Here is a 17,792-nt window from a genome sequence, read left to right on the forward strand (position 1 = left end):
CAATACATACAAGAGAAGTCGTAGGGTAGATTGTTCCTTCATTGGCGTTGTTCCAAAAGAATGTCCCGAATATAGTCTGTGAACTCATCCTTCAAGCCAAGTTTTAGCCATTTGGTTTACCCTACCTATCGGAAGGTTGAAGTCCCCTTGGTCATTATGCTACTGTAGGCACTGTCTTGAAGAATGTCATTGGCTTGGAACTGGGAGGGTGTGTAGATTTAAGAGATTAGAAGTTACCTTTTAGTTGATACTGTGAGGAAGGTCATGAATCACTTCAACCAAGTGTTCTTGTCCTTTTTAATCTTTAATTTCCATGTACTCATCAACACAGCATTTAAATCATCCTTTCAAGGGCTTCCTCATACTCTACTCTACAATCAAATACCAATGACCCTGGCGCATCTAATGTACAAACTGAAAGCTGCTGTAAGAACTCATCTGTTTATGGAGGCAAAGCGATAGTCAACTTTTAGAGTGCCACAGAGCCATAGAACATGTCCTTCAGCCCAACTCGTCCTTGCTAACCAAGATGCCCATCTACACTAATCCCAATTTCCTACATTTGGCTTGTGTCCTTTTTCCCTTTCCTATTCATACATCTATAAAAATGTTTTTTAAAATCCTGTATTTGTACCTGCCCCAACCACCGCTCCACCAATGACACCAGTCCCTGATAATCTCCCTCACTGCCCACTACACCCTGAGTCTTGGTGTCATCCGCAAGTTTGCTGATCCAGTTGAGCACATTATCATCCAGATCATTGTTATAAATGACAGACAACAAAGGACCCAGCACTGATCCCTGTGGCACACCACTAGTCACAGGCCTCCAGTCAGAGAGGCAACCCTCTACTACCACTCTCTGGCTTTTCTGACAAATTTAATACCTCATTTTGATGGCCAAGTGATTGAAACTTCTTGACCAACTTCCCATGTGGCACCTTGCCCAAATACCTTGCTGAAGTCTATGTAGTCAACATCCGCTGACTTGCCTTCATCAACTCTCCAGGTAACTTCATCTGTGAGATTGGTTAGACATGATCTATCATGTAGGAAGCCTTGCTGACTATCCCAAATCAGTCCATGCCTATCCAAATATAGGTTTCCCCCGCTATCTGAAGGTAGAGCGTTCCTATGAAAACATTTATAAGCCGAAATGTCGTAAAGCAAAGATGCAATTACCCTTAATTTATATGGGAAAAATTTTTGAGCGTTATCAGACCCAAAAAATAACCTACCAAGTCAAGCCAAATAACACATAAAACCTAAAATAACACAAGTATATAGTAAAAGCAGGAATGATATGATAAATATACAGCTTATATAAAGTAGAAATATTGTACGTACGGTATAGTTTCACTTATCAAAATTGGGAAGACAGCAAGCCAAGATCAATTTGGGGATAAAAAAATCAGCACGTACATGCGCACGCACATACACACATACGCACACAACTGCTCGCACAAGGCTTCACCGTCATAAGAGTCTTTCTCGGAGTAACCACACGTATATAGCAGGAGTCTTTTTTTTCGTAAAAGTGAAAATCCTCTTTGGTTAGCAAAAACAGGTACTAATGTAGGTCTTTTGTAACAGCAAGCTGTCGTAAAGCGAACGTTCGAAAAACAGGGGCCACCTGTACTTGTTTATCTGGTCACTTAGAATACCTTCCAATAAATTTCCCACCACTGATATCAGGCTCACTGGCCTTTAATTTCCTGGTTCATTTTTAGAGCCTTTCTTAAGCAGCAGTACAACATTGGCTATCCTCCAATCCTTCAATATCTCACCTGTCTCTAAGGATGATTTTAATATCTCGGCTGGGGCCCCTGCAATTTCTGCACTTGCCCCCTACAGGGTCCAAAGGAACACCTTGTCAGGTCCTGGGGATTTATCCTCCCTAATTTGCCTCAAGACAGCAAACATATCCTCCTCTGTAATCTGTGCAGGGTTCATGAACTTGATGCTACTTTGCCTCACTTCTGTTGACTCTGTGCTCACCTCCTGAGTAAACACAAGAGCAAAAAATCCATTTAAGATCTCCCCCATCTCTTGGCTCCACACATGGATCACCATTCTGATCTTCCAAAGGACCATTTTGTCCCTTGCAGCCAATGTTCCCTCTAATTTTTAATAGTCAGTGTGCGCAAAAATCTTACTTTGTGCAAATTTTTTTCCTGCGACAAAAGTATGTGCACACTGAACACACATGGCACAGTTTATGTAGGTTTACAAAATATTTGACATAAAACTGCACAGAATAACAACAAAATAATACATATATTTTAAGTCACAGTTATTTTTTTCTCTCTCCTGTCTTTGGCATTTACCTATTCTTTGTAAACTCTATCTAGACTAATAGAACTTCCATCCAATGGACAGCTTTTGATTCTCATTGACATATCCAAATGACATTCGCCTAAACGGTTTCTCAGCTTGTTTTTGAGTTGATTCATTAGGTTAAAACCTCACTCACAGTCCGCACTAGATGCAAGAAAGGTTCCCCCAATGTCCATCAACTGTGCGAGGTCGCAAAACTGATCATTTTGAAGTACAAATGCCACCATTTGAGCGAAGTTTGAAATCAGTTTGGATTTAATTTTTTTCTTGCACGGAAGATTTGAAATCATTAAACTGTTTAACTATTACAGTATTTTCAGCTAGCAAATAATGATATTTTATACATAAGGCATTAACTTGTTCATCGCCAAATGTGAAGTCACAATCTACAATTCTGGAGAAATCAAAAGCTGACCATTCTTGTACCTTATCTTCAGGAAACCTTTCTTCTAAATGTAACAAGTGTAGCACACCTGTAACAAGTATTGATGGGTTCTGTTGCCTGAGCTTTTGTACACCGTCCAAATGCGATTTACTTGCCAAATGATGCTTTAAAAAGTCAAGTTTCCAAATATCATCTCACATCTTTCCACTAGCAAATTCTCCAGCAACTTTCGCACCACGACAATACAAACAGGTAACTCCAGTTTGCAAATCATACATAAATATTTCTCGTAGCTGCACTTTCATGACCTCATGAGCTTGCGGTGTAGCAGTTTCTACTATTTTGTTAAGCCATTCAACTTTAAACAAATTTGCAGTTCTTTTGCGCTTCACACCCTTCGCTCCTTTCGAATTCGACATAGTGAATCAATATTTTTTTCAATAAACACCTAGTAAGCTATCCACAGAATTTGAAACAGATCTTTGTAAACTTTACGATATGAACATTGTCCGCCAAAGATGGCTGCCGCCGTGATGCAGCTGTACAAACCGGAACAGGAAAGGTGAGGTGACATAAATTAGTGACATGCATTGTTGTATTTGAAAAACTGACAAACTAGTTAACAGAAACAATTAGCTAAAAGATTATTTTCAATACATATAGTTATTAATTACTACATTATTTTAGGTAACTAACCTTTTGTGTGCACATTAATTTCCTTTGTGCGCTGGTTGTGTGTGTATGCACACATGCACAGCTTAGAAGGAACATAACTTGCAATCCTTTCGCTCTTAACATATCTGTAGAATCCCTTGGGATTCTCCTTCACCTTGTCTGCTAGGGCAACCTCATGCCTTCTTTTAGCCCTCCTGATCTCTTTCTTAAGTGTTCTCTTGTATTTCTTATACTCCATAAGCACTCCATTTGTTCCTACCTGCCTGTACCTGCAATGCACCTCCTTTTTTTTCTTAACCAGAGCCTCAATATCTCTTGAAAGCCAAGGTTACCTAAACCTGTTATGTTTACCTTTTATTCTGAAAGTCACATACAGGCTTTGTACTCTCAGAATTTCACTTCTGAAGGCCTCCCACCTACCATGTACACCTTTGCCAGAAAGCAGCCTGTCCCCATCCACACTTGCCAGATCCTTTCTGATGCCATCAAAACTGGTCTTTCTCCAACTTAGAATCTCAACCCACAGACCAGACCTATCTAAAAACTAAGGCATTTTGATCACTAGATGTAAAGTGTTCCCCTACACAAGCTTCTGTCACCTGCCCTGCCTCATTCCATAACAGCAGATCAAGTATCACACACTCTCTCATTGGGACTTCTACGTATAAAGGAAATTTTCCTCAACCCGTTTGACAAACTTTATCCTACTTTGTCCTTTTATGGAAATGGGAGTCCTAGTCAATATGTAGAAAGTTAAAATCACCTACTGTAACAACCTCATGTTTCTTGCAACAGACTGCAATCTCTATACAAATTTGTTCCTCTAAATCCTGCGATCTGTTAGGTGGTCTGGAATATAGCCCCATTAACACGGTCAGACCTTTCTTATTCCTCAGTTCCACCTATAAAGCCTCACTAAACAACTTCTCCAGTCTACCCTGACAGGCACTGCTGTGACATTTTCCCTGACTAGTAACATCACCCCTCTTCCTTTAATCCCTCCTGTGCTGTGACATCTAAAACAATAGAATATTGAGCTGCCAGACCTGCCCCTCCTGCAACCAAGTCTCACTAATGGCTATGATATCATAATCCCATGTGTTAGTCCAGGCCCTGAGCTCATCTGCTTTTCCTATGATACTTCTTGCATTGAAATATACGCATCTCAGGACATCAGTCACACCGTGCTCAATCTTTTGATTCCTGACTTTGATTGAGGCCTTACCAACATGTCTCCACAACCTCTCCACTATCTGCTCTGGCACTTTGGTTCTCATCCCTTGCAACTCGAGTTTAACCCTTCGCCCCTCCCCACTGCAGTACTAGCAAACCTTCCCGCTAGGATATTAGTCCCTCTCCAGTTCAGGTGCAAATCATCTTTTCTGAATAGATCTCACCTTCCCTGGAAAAGAAAACAATTATCCAAATATCTGATGCCCTCACTCCTACACGAACTCCTCAGCCATGTGTTAAACAGCATGACCTTCCTATTTCTAGGCTCACTAGGGTATGGGCAGCAATCCTGAGATTACAGCCCTGGATGTCCTTCCCTTTAACTTTGCACGTAACTCTTTGAACTCCATTTGCAGAACCTCCCAACTCTTCCTATCTATGTCATTGATTGCTACATGGACCACGACCTCTAGCTGCTCACTCTCCCACTTACTTGATCTGAGCTGCCTTGGATGCTGGCACCCAGGGGCAACATACCAGCCGGTAATCTCTTTCTCATCCACAGAACCTCCTTTCTGTTCCCCTAACTAATGACTCTCCTATCACCATAGCTCGCCTCTTCTCCCCCCTTCTCTCCTGAGTCACAGAGTCAGACTCAGTGCCAGAAACATCCTCAGCTAGGTCATCTCACCCAAGTGTTCAAAGTGGTACACCTGTGGTTGAGGGGGATAAGCAAAGGATGACTGTGTAACCCCTTTTCCTTTCCTGACTGTCACCCAATTTCTTGCGTCAGGCAGCTTGGGTGTAACTACCTCTATCATTCGCCCAGCCTCTCGAATAATCTGGAGTTCATTCAGTTTCACCTCCAACTCCTTAATGCAAATAACTTGAAGTTGTGGCTGGATGCATTTCTCACAGGTGTAGTTGTCAGGTACACTGGTCATCTCCCTACCTTCCCATGTCCTGCAAGAGGAGCATTCCACGATCCAGCCTGGCATCCCTACTGTCTAACTGAGCAAATATGAAGATGTGTCAATCGTGTTGAGGTAGAGCAGGCTAACAGCTTCAAGTTCCTAAGTGTAAACATCACCAATAGCCCATCCTGGTCCAAACTTATGGACACCATAGCTAAGAAAGCACATTTGCATCTTTAGTTCCTCCAGAGCCCAAAGAAATGTAGCATGTATCCATTGACCATTACCAATATGGATGCATCAAGACTTGGTATGGTAACTGCCCTACCCAAAACCATAGGAAGTCGTAGAGAGTCATGGACACAGCTCAGTACAACCCCAAAACAACCCTCCTCTCCATGGACTCTGCACTTTCTCTTGCCTTGGAAAAGGAGCCAGTTTATTCAAAGATTCCTCCTAAGAGGCAGAAAAGCCCAAAAAACATTCACCATTAGATTCAGGGATAGCTTCTCTCCCACTGACTATTGAATGGACCTTTTTATTTTTTAAGATTAGCTCTATTTATCGCACATATATTGAGACATAAAGTGAAATGCTTTGCTTGCGTCAAATCAAATCAGCAAGGGTTGCGTTGGGCAGCCCACAAGTACCTCTGGGCCAACATCACGTGCCCACAACTCACTAACCCCAACCGTAGTGTTTTGTAATGTGGGAGGAAGCTGGAGCACCCAGAGGGAGCCCACGTGGTCATGGAGAGAACGTGCAAACTCCTTGCAGGAAGCAGCGGGAACCCCAGTTGGCGATCAGTGGCACTGTAATAACATTACGCTACAGTGTTGTACCATACTGTAGCGGTGTGCTACACGCAGCGCTAAAATTACGACACGGAGTCAGTAACTGCAGTCGAAGGAAAAAACTTTATTCGAAATCCTCAGCCTCACTTTTAAGCCTCCCTCAACTTGCCCCCCGTGGCGCAGAGGCTCCAAAACTCTGTGCTCGCAAACCCCTGTAGGCTATCTAATTGTGAGCCGGTTCGGATGTACCAGGAAATGGGTCGCCACATAACCCCCCCCCCCCCGGAACCGGCGATACACCCCCCAATGTCCACAGTCTGGGCCAGAACCTGCTTGGGAGGTCGGCCTCTGCGCCAAGGTGCCGGAAACTCGGCCGGTTGTGCCAGGTCCACATGGGCCGGTTTGAGGCGGTCCACCGTGAAAACCTCCTCTTTTCCCCCAACGTCCAGCACGAACGTGGACCCATTGTTCCGGAGCACCATAAACGGCCCCTCGTATGGCCGCTGCCGCTGCAGCGGTGGCCGGTGGCCGATGCCCGCCCCTTCGTACAAACACAAACTTACAGTTCTGCAGGTCTTTGGGTCCGCAGGTCGGGTTCCGCCCGTGCTGTGAAGTGGGTATGGGGGCCAGGTTACCGAGCTTCTCGCGTAGTCTGCCCAGGACTGCTGCGGGATCTTCCTCCTGCCCCCGTGGGGCTGGTAGGGACTCCCCTGGGACGACCAGGGGCGCGCCGTATACCAACTCGGCCGATGAGGCGTGCAGGTCGTCCTTGGGCGCTGTGCGGATGCCGAGTAGGACCCAGGGAAGCTCGTCCGCCCAGTTGGCTCCTCGCAGGCGGGCCATGAGGGCCGACTTCAGGTGACGGTGGAAACGCTCCACTAGCCCGTTCGACTGTGGGTGGTAGGCAGTTATGTGGTGCAGCTGAGTCCCCAAAAGGCTGGCCATAGCTGACCACAGGCTGGAGGTGAACTGGGCGCCTCTGTCGGAGGTAATGTGGGCTGGTACACCAAAGCGGGATACCCAGGTGGCGATCAGTGCCCGGGCACAAGATTCGGAGGTGCTGTTGGTGAGCAGGATTGCCTCTGACCATCTTGTGAACCGGTCCACGATAGTCAGGAGGTGCCCCGCTCTGTGCGACACTGGCAGGGGGCCCACGATATCCACATGAATGAGGTTGAAACGCCGGTGGGCGGGATGGAACTGCTGCGGTGGGGCTTTGGTGTGCCGCTGCACCTTGGCCGTCTGGCAGTGCATGCACGTTCTGGCCCATTCACTGACCTGTTTGCGGAGTCCGTGCCAAACGAACCTGCTGGAAACCATGGAGAGATGCGCCAAGTTATGAATGGAGTCGAAAACACAGCGCCGCCAGGCTGTCGGGACGACGGGACGGGGCTGGCCAGTGGCGACGTCACAGAGTAGGGTCTCACCCGGGACTACGGGGAGGTCCTGGAGCTGCAAACCGGAGACTGCGGTTCTGTAACTCGGAATCTCCTCATCCGCCTGCTGTGCCTCCGCCAGCGCCTCAAAGTCTACCCCTTGGGAAAGGGCATGAACGGTAGGGCGAGAGAGCGCATCCACCACTACATTGTCCTTACCCGAGACGTGCCGGACATCCGTCGTGTATTCAGAGATGTAGGACAGGTGGCGTTGCTGGCGGGACGACCAGGGTCGGACGCTTTCGTAAACGCAAAGGTAAGCGGTTTGTGGTCCGTGAACGCGGTGAAGGGCCGACCTTCTAGGAAGTACCTGAAATGCCGGATTGCCAGGTAGAGCGCCAACAGTTCCCGGTCGAAAGCACTGTACTTGAGCTCGGGTGGCCGCAGGTGTTTGCTGAAAAACGCCAGGGGTTGCCAGCGACCTGCGATGAGTTGCTCCAGCACCCCACCGACTGCCGTGTTAGATGCGTCCACTGTGAGGGCGGTAGGGGCGTCCATTCTGGGATGTACTAGCATTGCGGCGTTCGCCAAAGCTTCCTTCATTTGAACGAAAGCGGCGGCGGACTCCTCGTCCCAGGTAATGTCCTTGCTCGGACCTGACATCAGGGCGAACAGGGGGCGCATGATCCGGGCTGCTGAAGGGAGGAAGCGGTGGCAGAAATTGACCATACCTACGAATTCCTGAAGGCCTTTGATCGTGGTGGGTCGGGGGAAGTGGCGGACTGCATCTACCTTAGCGGGCAGAGGGGTTGCCCCGTCTTTAGTAATCCTGTGGCCCAGGAAGTCAATGGTATCGAGTCCGAACTGGCATTTGGCGGGGTTGATTGTAAGACCGTACTCACTCAGTCGGGCGCAGAGTTGACGGAGGTGGGACAGATGCTCCTGACAACTGCTGCTGGCTATGAGGATGTCGTCCAAATAGATGAACGCAAAGTCCAGGTCCCGTCCCACCGCGTCCATTAACCGCTGGAACGTCTGTGCGGCATTCTTCAGGCCGAACGGCATGCGGAGGAACTCGAAAAGGCCAAACGGGGTGATGAGAGCCGTTTTGCGGACGTTGTCAGGATGCATCGGGATTTGATGGTACCCTCGGACGAGGTCTACCTTGGAGAAGATCCGTGCGCCGTGCAGGTTTGCTGCAAAGTCCTGAATGTGCGGCACAGGGTAGCGGTCCGGTGTTGTAGCCTCGTTCAGCCTGCGGTAGTCGCCGCACGGTCTCCAGTCTCCCGTCGCTTTGGGCACCATGTGCAGGGGGGAGGCCCATGGGCTGTCGGACCGCCGGATAATCCCCAATTCCTCCATCCTCTGGAACTCCTCCTTCGCCAGTCGGAGCTTGTCCGGGGGAAGCCGCCGAGCGCGGGCGTGGAGGGGTGGTCCCTGGGTCGGGATGTGGTGCTGTACGCCGTGTCGGGGCATGGCTGCCGTGAACTGCGGTGCCAGAACCGATGGGCGATCAGCCAGGACCCTGGTGAAGTCGTTGTCGGACAGCGTGATGGAGCCGAGGTGAGGGGCTGGCAACTGGGCTACACCCAGGGAGAACATCTGAAAGGTCTCGGCATGTACCAGTCTCTTCCTGGCAGGTCGACCAGTAGGCTGTGAGCCCGCAAAAAATCCGCTCCCAGAAGCGGTTGGGCTACGGCGGCCAGTGTAAAGTCCCACGTGAACTGGCTGGAGCCGAACTGTAGCTGCACCTGACGGGTGCCATAGGTCCTTACTGTGCTGCCATTCACGGCCCTCAGGGGGGGACCCGGTGCCCTGCTGCGGGTGTTGTAACTCATCGGAGGTAAAACGCTGATCTCGGCACCAGTATCGACCAAAAACCGGCGTCCCGACCTTCTATCCCACACATACAGGAGGCTATCCCAATGGTCAGCCGCCGTAGCCATCAGCGGCGGCTGGCCCTGGCGTTTCCCGGGAACTTGCAGGGCGGGCGACAACGGCGGGCTTCTGCGCCCCACCGCTGGTGGTAGAAGCACCAGTGTTCCTTGGGCCGGGGGTTGGCGGGCTCTGCGGCTGGGCCTGGACTGGTTTGCTGCTGGGAGCGTGGCTGGGAGATCTGTGCGATGGACGGGGCTCACCTTTTTGGCGTTCCACAGCAAGTCCGCCCGGACAGCAGCAGGCATATGTCCTCGGGCAGCTGCTCCAGGAATGCCTGCTCAAACATGAGGCAGGGTGTGTGTCCGTCGGCGAGAGACAACATCTCATTCATTAAAGCCGATGGAGGTCTGTCGCCCAAACCATCCAGGTGCAGTAAACGGGCAGCCCGCTCGCGCCGTGAGAGTCCGAAAGTCCTGAGGAGCAGGGCTTTGAATTCCGTGTACTTGCCGTCTGCCGGGGGCGACTGTACGAACTCCGCGACCTGGGCCGCTGTGTCCTGGTCGAGGGAGCTCACCACGTAGTAGTAGCGGGTGTCTTCTGAGGTGATCTGGCGAACGTGGAATTGGGCTTCGGCTTGCTGGAACCATAGGTTCGGTCGCTGTGTCCAGAAACCCGGCAGTTTCAACGAAACCGCATGAACAGAGGTGGCGTCGGTCATTTCTGGTCCAAAAATCGTTTGGACCGTCGGGGTCACCAATTGTAGCGGTGTGCTACACGCAGCGCTAAAATTACGACACGGAGTCAGTAACTGCAGTCGAAGGAAAAAACTTTACTCGAAATCCTCAGCCTCACTTTTAAGCCTCCCTCAACCTCCCCCCGTGGCGCAGAGGCTCCAAAGCTCTGTGCTCGCAAACCCCCGTAGGCTATCTAATTGTGAGCCGGTTCGGATGTGCCAGGAAATGGGTCATCACAATACCATATTTTGTACAAGGTGGACTCCTGACCTCACAATCTACCTCGTCATGGCCTTGCACCTTGTTGTCTGCCTCCAGGCAATTTCTCTGTAACTGGACACTTCATTCTGCGTTCTGTTATTGTTTCCCCCTTTGTGCTACCTCAATGTACTGATAAGGTATAATGAAGCGGATGGCATGCAAAACAATACAGTCAGCTCTCCTTATCCGTGGAGAATTGGTTCCGGGACCCCCACCCCAGTGATACCAAAAAAAGCGGATGTTCAAGTCCCTTTTTAACCTAGCTCAGTACGGTGATCTTTAGGACCCAGCGGAACCCCGGACTTTATTTAACACGTCTCTGTGCGGTGGACATTATGACCGGGCGGAGCAGCTCTGAATCTGCAGTGTTTCTGTTCACGAAAATAATCACGATCATGATTGAAAATAAGGTGGAAGTAATAAAGCGATCGGAGAGAGGTGAAACACCATCGGTCATTGGAAAAGCGTTAGGCTACAGTCGGTCAATGATTGGAACAATTTTAATGGAGTGTGTGAAAGGCCCTGCCCCAATGAAAGCTATAATTATTACTAAGCAACACAGTGGTTTAATTAATGGAATACATATGTTTCTTAAGTGTTTTATATGCATAGAAAGGTAAAATATATACTATATACGAAGACAAACGTTTGACTAACTGACGCTAAATAATACCAGATGTTCCTGTTCCGACTTCAAATTCGACTTAAAGACGGACTCAGGAATGAAACTCGTTCATAACCCGGGGACTGCCTGTACTTTAAAATCATCTCTAGATTACTTATAATACCTAATACAATGTAAATGCTATGTAAGTAGTTGTTATACTGTATTGTTTAGGGAATAATGACAAGAAAAAATAGTCTGTACATGCTCAAATGACAAGTGCTGGAGAGAGAACTTCCGGGTTTTCCTGATCCACGGTTGGTTGAACCCGTGCATAAGGAGGGCCGACTGTACTTTTCACTGTACCTCAATGCATGTAAGAACAATAAAGCAATTGCCAATACACAAGTGAAGATCTGAAAAGATGTACAGTACCTGCAGATGACGTTATCTTGGCTGGGGCTGACATGCCTTAAATCAGTCAGGCTGAGAAATGGATTGTGGAAGTAATGAAGTTGGAGGATGCAGGCCAGGAGGAAGGCTGAAGGAAGAAGGATACTTGCAAACAGCTCGGCTGTATCATACTGCTCCAACCCCAGGTCCTTTAAACTGAAAATGGAAGGACAGGACTCACGTTTCTCGACAACAGTTCAAACCCTTCCTGGCCAACACATGCCAAGCTGAAGATGCTTCAGAGATGCAAAGTCAACGTGCTGGTGTTCATGAGCAAGCTGTGGAATGGAGTCGAGTTAGGTCTCTAAATCCTGCTGAGTGCCTGGTGGAGTACTTCCTCATTATCAGACATGGCACAGACTCTGAAACCAACAGGGAGCCTCTGCTGGACTCCAGGTTGCAGCTTTGACCCAAAGCAATGACAGTTCATTCCTCTCCATCCAACCCACAGGTGCTGCTCGACCCACCAGCAGGTTGTTGCTGTTCTGGATCCCAGCATCGGTGGTCTCAGTCTGATGAGGTGGGGGTCTAGTGCCTGGACACTCATTCCACCTCACCAGTCCAACACCACCCACACCACCCGTGAGGCTGCGATGGGACAGATCACTGTAGTCACCAATGTGCAAGCTCTCTTCAGTACATTTATAAAACACCTGACAGTCAGCACTTCAATGACCATTAAGGTTTTTACTGAAAGAAGATCTAGCAACGGCCCAAGGGTTAACCAAAAAGGTAGATGGATCTTAACTGCTAAAGAGAGCAGAGGAAGGGGAAAAGCTTTCGGGGAATCTTAGCAGAAAAGGACTGAGCACCTGAACTGAACTACTTCAATACCAACTTCATGCATAAGAAAAAGGAAGATTAGTCCCCTACCTGTCCTCAGACATTCCCACTGTCTGCTGAAAGAGCCAGGATACTGTCTTAAACTGGTATGTGTAGATAGCGATGAGCACTGCCATTGAATAAGACACAACAGTAATCCAGAAGTACCTCAGGATCCGGCGCCACCAGTCATAATGGATCTGTCACGCATATGAGGGAATAAATTACAGTGGGTGAGCTGTTCAATTCATCCCTCACTAACACTCCTCACCTCCCTCTCCATCCCCAAACCATGACTGTGTCACCGTTGATGCTATCCACTTCCACTACAGTCTCACTTAGTAACTTCTCCCCCCTATGGCTGGGTTTACTGCCTGTGTCTAGAAACACAAGAGATTCTGCAGGTGCTGGAGATCCAGATTAACACATGCAGAATGCTGGAGGAACTCAGCAGGTCAGGCAGCATCCATAGAACACAAAGTAGAATTGACATTTCAGAATAAGACTCCAATGAAGGCCCGAAAAATCGACTCATAAGAACATAAGAAACAGGAGCAGGAGTCGGCCATCCGGCCCATCGAGCCTGCCCTATCATTCAATAAGATCATGGCTAATATGGCCATGGACTCATCTCCACCTACCTGCCTTTTCCCATATCTCTTAATTTCCCTACTATGCAAAGATCTATCCAACCTTATCTTAAGTATATTTAATGAGGCAGCCTCCACTGCTTCATTGGACAGAGAATTCCATAGACTCGCCATACTTTGGGAAAAGCAGTTCCTCCTCATCTCCCTCCTAAATTTGCTTCCCTGAATCTTGAGGCTATGTCCCCTAGTTCTAGTCTCACCTACCAGTGAAAACAACTTTCCTGCCTCTATCTCATCTATCTCATTCATAATTTTATATGCTTCTATAAGATCTCCTCTCATCCTTCTGAATTCCTGCAAGTACAGTCCCAGGCAACTCAATCTCTGCTCTTAGTCTAATCCCCATATTTCTGGAATCAACCTGGTGAACCTCCTCTGCAACGCCTCCAAAGCCAGTATATCCTTCCTCAAGGAAGGAGACCAGAACTGCATGCAATACTCTTGATTTGGCCTCACCCAGTACCCTATACAGTTGCAGCATAACCCTCCTGCTTTTAAATTCACTCCTTCTAGCAATGAAGACCAACATTCCATTTGCCTTCTTGACAGCCTGCTGCACTTGCAAACCAACCTTTTGTGATTCATGCACAAACACTCCCAAGTCCCTCTGCATTGCAGCATCCTGCAATTTTTTGCCATTTAAATAATAATCTGATCTTCCATTTTTCCTTCCAAAGTGGGTGACCTCACATTTGCCAACATTGTACTCCATCTGCCAGACCCTTGTCCACTCAGTTAATCTATCTATATATCTCTGCAGACTCTCTGCATCTTCTGCACAATTTGCTTTTCCACTCAATTTAGTATCATCAGCAAACTTAGATACACTACACTCGGTCCCCTCTTCCAGATCGTTAATGTATATCGTGAACAGTTGTGGGCCCAGCACTGACCCCTGTGGCACACTGGTCACCACTGATTACCAACCAGAGTAACACCCATGTATCCCAACTCTCTGCTTTCTGTTTGTTAACCAGTTCTCCATCCATGCTAATACATCACCCCAACTCTATGCATCCTTATCTTATTGTAATGCCCTGGTTCACATCTTTATTGTTGTGCTGAAGGTGTTTCATTCAGCAGCTCTAAGAGCTGTTTGTTCTGCGTTCAGCCTGTTTGGGTTATTGATGAAGATGTGAAATGTGTGCCATCCAATTAGTGGGAAGTTTCTCTTGGTGAGTGACTCGATGGGCCAATTGGTCTAATCCGGCTCCTATGTCTTATGGTCTTATACAAGAAGGTTGGTCCTTGACTTTTGGTCGAGAGGAGATGAAGAGAGAAGACACTGGGGAGAAGCTGTGGTAACATACGATCAGTGGGAGACCTGTTTGTTTGAGATGGATTCCAAGCGACGATCGGAAGGTGGTGCATGCTTTCACGCTGACCGAGGGCCCGGCCTGTGAGTGACAGGGAAGTTCAAGATGAGCTCCAATTTGTGCACATTTGACTGTTTAATTAGAATGGGCTTTTTTTGTTATTCTTTACTAACCCTTCAGTTAAGATTCATAAATATAATTTCTTCAATCATATGCAGTGTACTGTCTGTTATTTTGTGGCATTAATTTGTAACAGGGTAGTGAATTACACAGCATCCACACAAGCAGGGGGTTTGGGGTGGGGGGGGGGGGCTCACGCCTCAATCTCACGCATTTGGCGGGGCTGGAGATCGTCTTCCCTAGACTTACACAGCCGAGGAAACCGGAGTGTTTCATTATGGATAAGACTTTTATGTGGCACGAAGGCCTTCTGGAAATCCAAGTAAATAACATCCACCTGTTCCCCTGTGTCCACTGCACTCATTATATCCTCAAAGAACTCCAATAAATTAGTCAAACACGACTGGCCTTTGCTGAATCCATGTTGCATCTGCCTCGCTATTTCTTCTTTAATGATAGCTTCAAGCATTTTCCTAACTACAGATGTTAAACTAATTGACCTTTTACCTACATCTTTATTGAACAGTGGCATGACATTCATCTTTTTCCAATCCAGAGTTCAGAGAATTTTGGTAAATTATCACTAATGCCTCTACTGTAATCTCTGCTATTTCTTTCAGTACCCCAGGATTCATTCCATCAGGACCAGGGGACTTGTCTATCTTTAGGCCCACAAGTTTGCTCATCACTACCTCTTTAGTGATAACTATTGTATTGAGGTCCTCACCTCCCATTGTATCCATATCATCTCTCTTTGGCATGTTAGACATGCCCTCCACCAAGAAGACTGACACAAAATTGTCATTCAAAGCCTTGGCCATTTCCTCATGCCCAATATTAATTCCCCCTTCTCATCCTCCAAGGGACCTACATTCACCTTGGCCATCATTTTTCACTTTATACACATTAAAAAATTACTATCCATTTTTATATTATGTGACCAAGTCTGGAGAGGAAGGGTGAAGAAGCCAGAATAATTTTCATAATCTATCTTCCCTTTCTTAATTACTCACTTTTATTCCTTTCCATACATGTAGCCTGACCTGCTGAGTTACTGAAGCATTATGTAAGTGTCTATATCCTTGGTAACCCAGTAACTATGTCCTCAGCATTCTTTGTGAATGATTGATTTATACCAATCTAACAATGACCGGAGTTGTATTGAATCGATTATAATAACCCATCAAGCCAGGTATTGGTTAAGTTCTTGGTCTCGGTGTTTGTAATCAATATTCCAGGAATGGTCTGAGCGCGTGGCTCTATGGTCTGGGAATAGGTTTTATTGTTTGAGAAGTCTGATCTGACCACCATTGTGACTGGAGTGAGCCGGCACCTTTCACTTGTGTGTTAGGAAGAGGTGCTGAGTATGGACGTACCTGATATAAAGCCACGCAGAAAAGAAACAGCTTGATGTAGAGGATCTTGTAGACCACGACTCTGCCATTGAAGCTAACGATGAAGAACATGGCTGTGCAGAAACAGATCCAGTATTTTATCAATAATCCCTTAACAACACTTCCGACCATTGTCATCAGTGTCACATCCTTCTGTGTACCTTCTGCAGAGACAAGCAGAAAAACAAAAGGTAGCATATTTGCTGCAGGCGGGTTTGCTACAAGTCAATGCTGAAACTTACACACACATTGCGGGTAGAAACCTGAGACTCTCTCCCATCATGGATGGCACAGTAGCATGGTAGTTAGCACAGCGCTTTACAGTACCGGATACCTGTGTTCAATTCCTGGAACTGAACAGGCCGCTGCCTGTAAGGAGTTTGTACGTTCTCCCTGGGACCGCATGGGTTTCCTCCCACAGTCCAAAGGCGTACCTGTTGGTAGGTTAATTGGTCACTGTGAATTGTCTCGTGGTTAAGTTAGGATTAAATCAGAGGATTACTGGGCAGCATGCTTTGATAGGCCAGAGGGCCTACTCTGCGCTCTATCCCTATAAAAAATTAAAAACAAATAAATAGAAATTCTAGTCTCTCCCATTCGGCAAGAGCAGGGCTGAACTCTTTCTCCTAAGATCGGAGAGCTTTTAGAGTAAATTTATTACATGTGCTGTGAAGCACAGGTAACTTTGAGAGAATAAGGAAAATCTGGTCCTTGTGGTAACTGTGGAACGTGGGTTTGAGATCGTCAGTAAAAAGAGATGGGAACAATTTTGCTCACACTGATGAGTTACTGCTTCAAGCACGGGTGATGGAAGCAGATTCAATAAATCTTTCAAAGAGATTTGGGGAAACACTTGAAAAAGGAAAAGGAAATGGGAAAAGTGATGCTGACAAGCAGGGCAATGGTTCTCACTGTTCGGCCTTTTCCAGAGTTACAGCAGGAAGAGTGGGCTGAATGGCCTCTTTCTCTGCTTAATAACCCTATGATTCAGATGAAGAGTTGGAACTGATGGGGCTAACTCTGCTAAAGGGGTAACAATTGTGATTCAGCCCAAGGTTATACCTCACCATTGAAAAGTGACATCCATTTAATACAGGAGAAGGAGCTGAAAGAAGTCAGTTCTCACACAGGCCATGTTTGTGGCTACACTGATGAAGGAAGGAGCTTCCTCACCTGTTCCCTGAACTCTGACTTCACTGAGTGAGCCCTGGTTCCTTTTACTCATTTCCTCCTTCTCGACCAAGTGCTGGTGCAGCAAGAGCCAGAACATTAACGTGTAGAAGATCTGTTACAGAGAATAGCCAAGCGTCAGTAACTAAACCCCACAGCAATAGCAACACACAAAGCATGCCGGAGAAGCTCAGCAGGTCAGGCAGCAGCGGCGGAGGGAAATGAACAGTCTACGTTTCAGGATGAGACCAGGTCTGGAGAGGAAGGGTGAAGGAGCCAGATTAAAAAGGTGGGGGAGGAGATGGAGTACAAGCCGGCAGGCAGTAGGTGAAACTCGGTGAGGGGAAAGGTCAGTGGGTATGAAATGAGCAGCTGGGAGATGATAAGTGGAAGTAAAGGGCTGAAGAAGGGATGTGATAGGAGAGAGAGGAGTGGACCACAGGAGAAAGGGAAGGAAAACAGCACAAGAGGGAGGTGATAGGCAGGTGAGGCAAGAGGGGAACCAGGACGGGGAAGGAGAAGTTACAGGATGGTGGAGAAGTTACTGGATGGTAGAGAAATCGATGATTATGCCACATCAGGCTGGAGGATACACAGACAGGATTGTGAGGTGTTGCTCCGGCAACCCAAGTGTGGCATCAGTTATAGGTTTATTTCAGCCAGAGTCTAGCACCCTGTTCAATCCACCCGTTGTTTTTCATTATTTGTGTTCATTGCAAATCTTTAGAATCGATCA

At 47.3% G+C, this 17,792-nt stretch overlaps 1 protein-coding gene across 1 annotated transcript in view; it reads right to left on the reverse strand.

The window, feature by feature from the left end:
• The window catches only part of LOC132400104 (piezo-type mechanosensitive ion channel component 2-like), a 237,667-nt gene that overhangs the window by 186,595 nt on the left and 33,280 nt on the right, over positions 1-17,792 (reverse strand). The window contains exons 8-11 of the mRNA XM_059981180.1: positions 17,060-17,171; positions 15,869-16,050; positions 12,458-12,606; positions 11,567-11,740 (exon numbers count right to left, since the gene is read on the reverse strand). Coding sequence (XP_059837163.1) covers positions 11,567-11,740; positions 12,458-12,606; positions 15,869-16,050; positions 17,060-17,171 — 617 coding nt within the window. The remainder of the gene's footprint in view (positions 1-11,566; positions 11,741-12,457; positions 12,607-15,868; positions 16,051-17,059; positions 17,172-17,792) is intronic.

This window comes from Hypanus sabinus, chromosome 9, assembly GCF_030144855.1.
Source record: "Hypanus sabinus isolate sHypSab1 chromosome 9, sHypSab1.hap1, whole genome shotgun sequence".
NCBI lineage: Eukaryota > Metazoa > Chordata > Chondrichthyes > Myliobatiformes > Dasyatidae > Hypanus > Hypanus sabinus.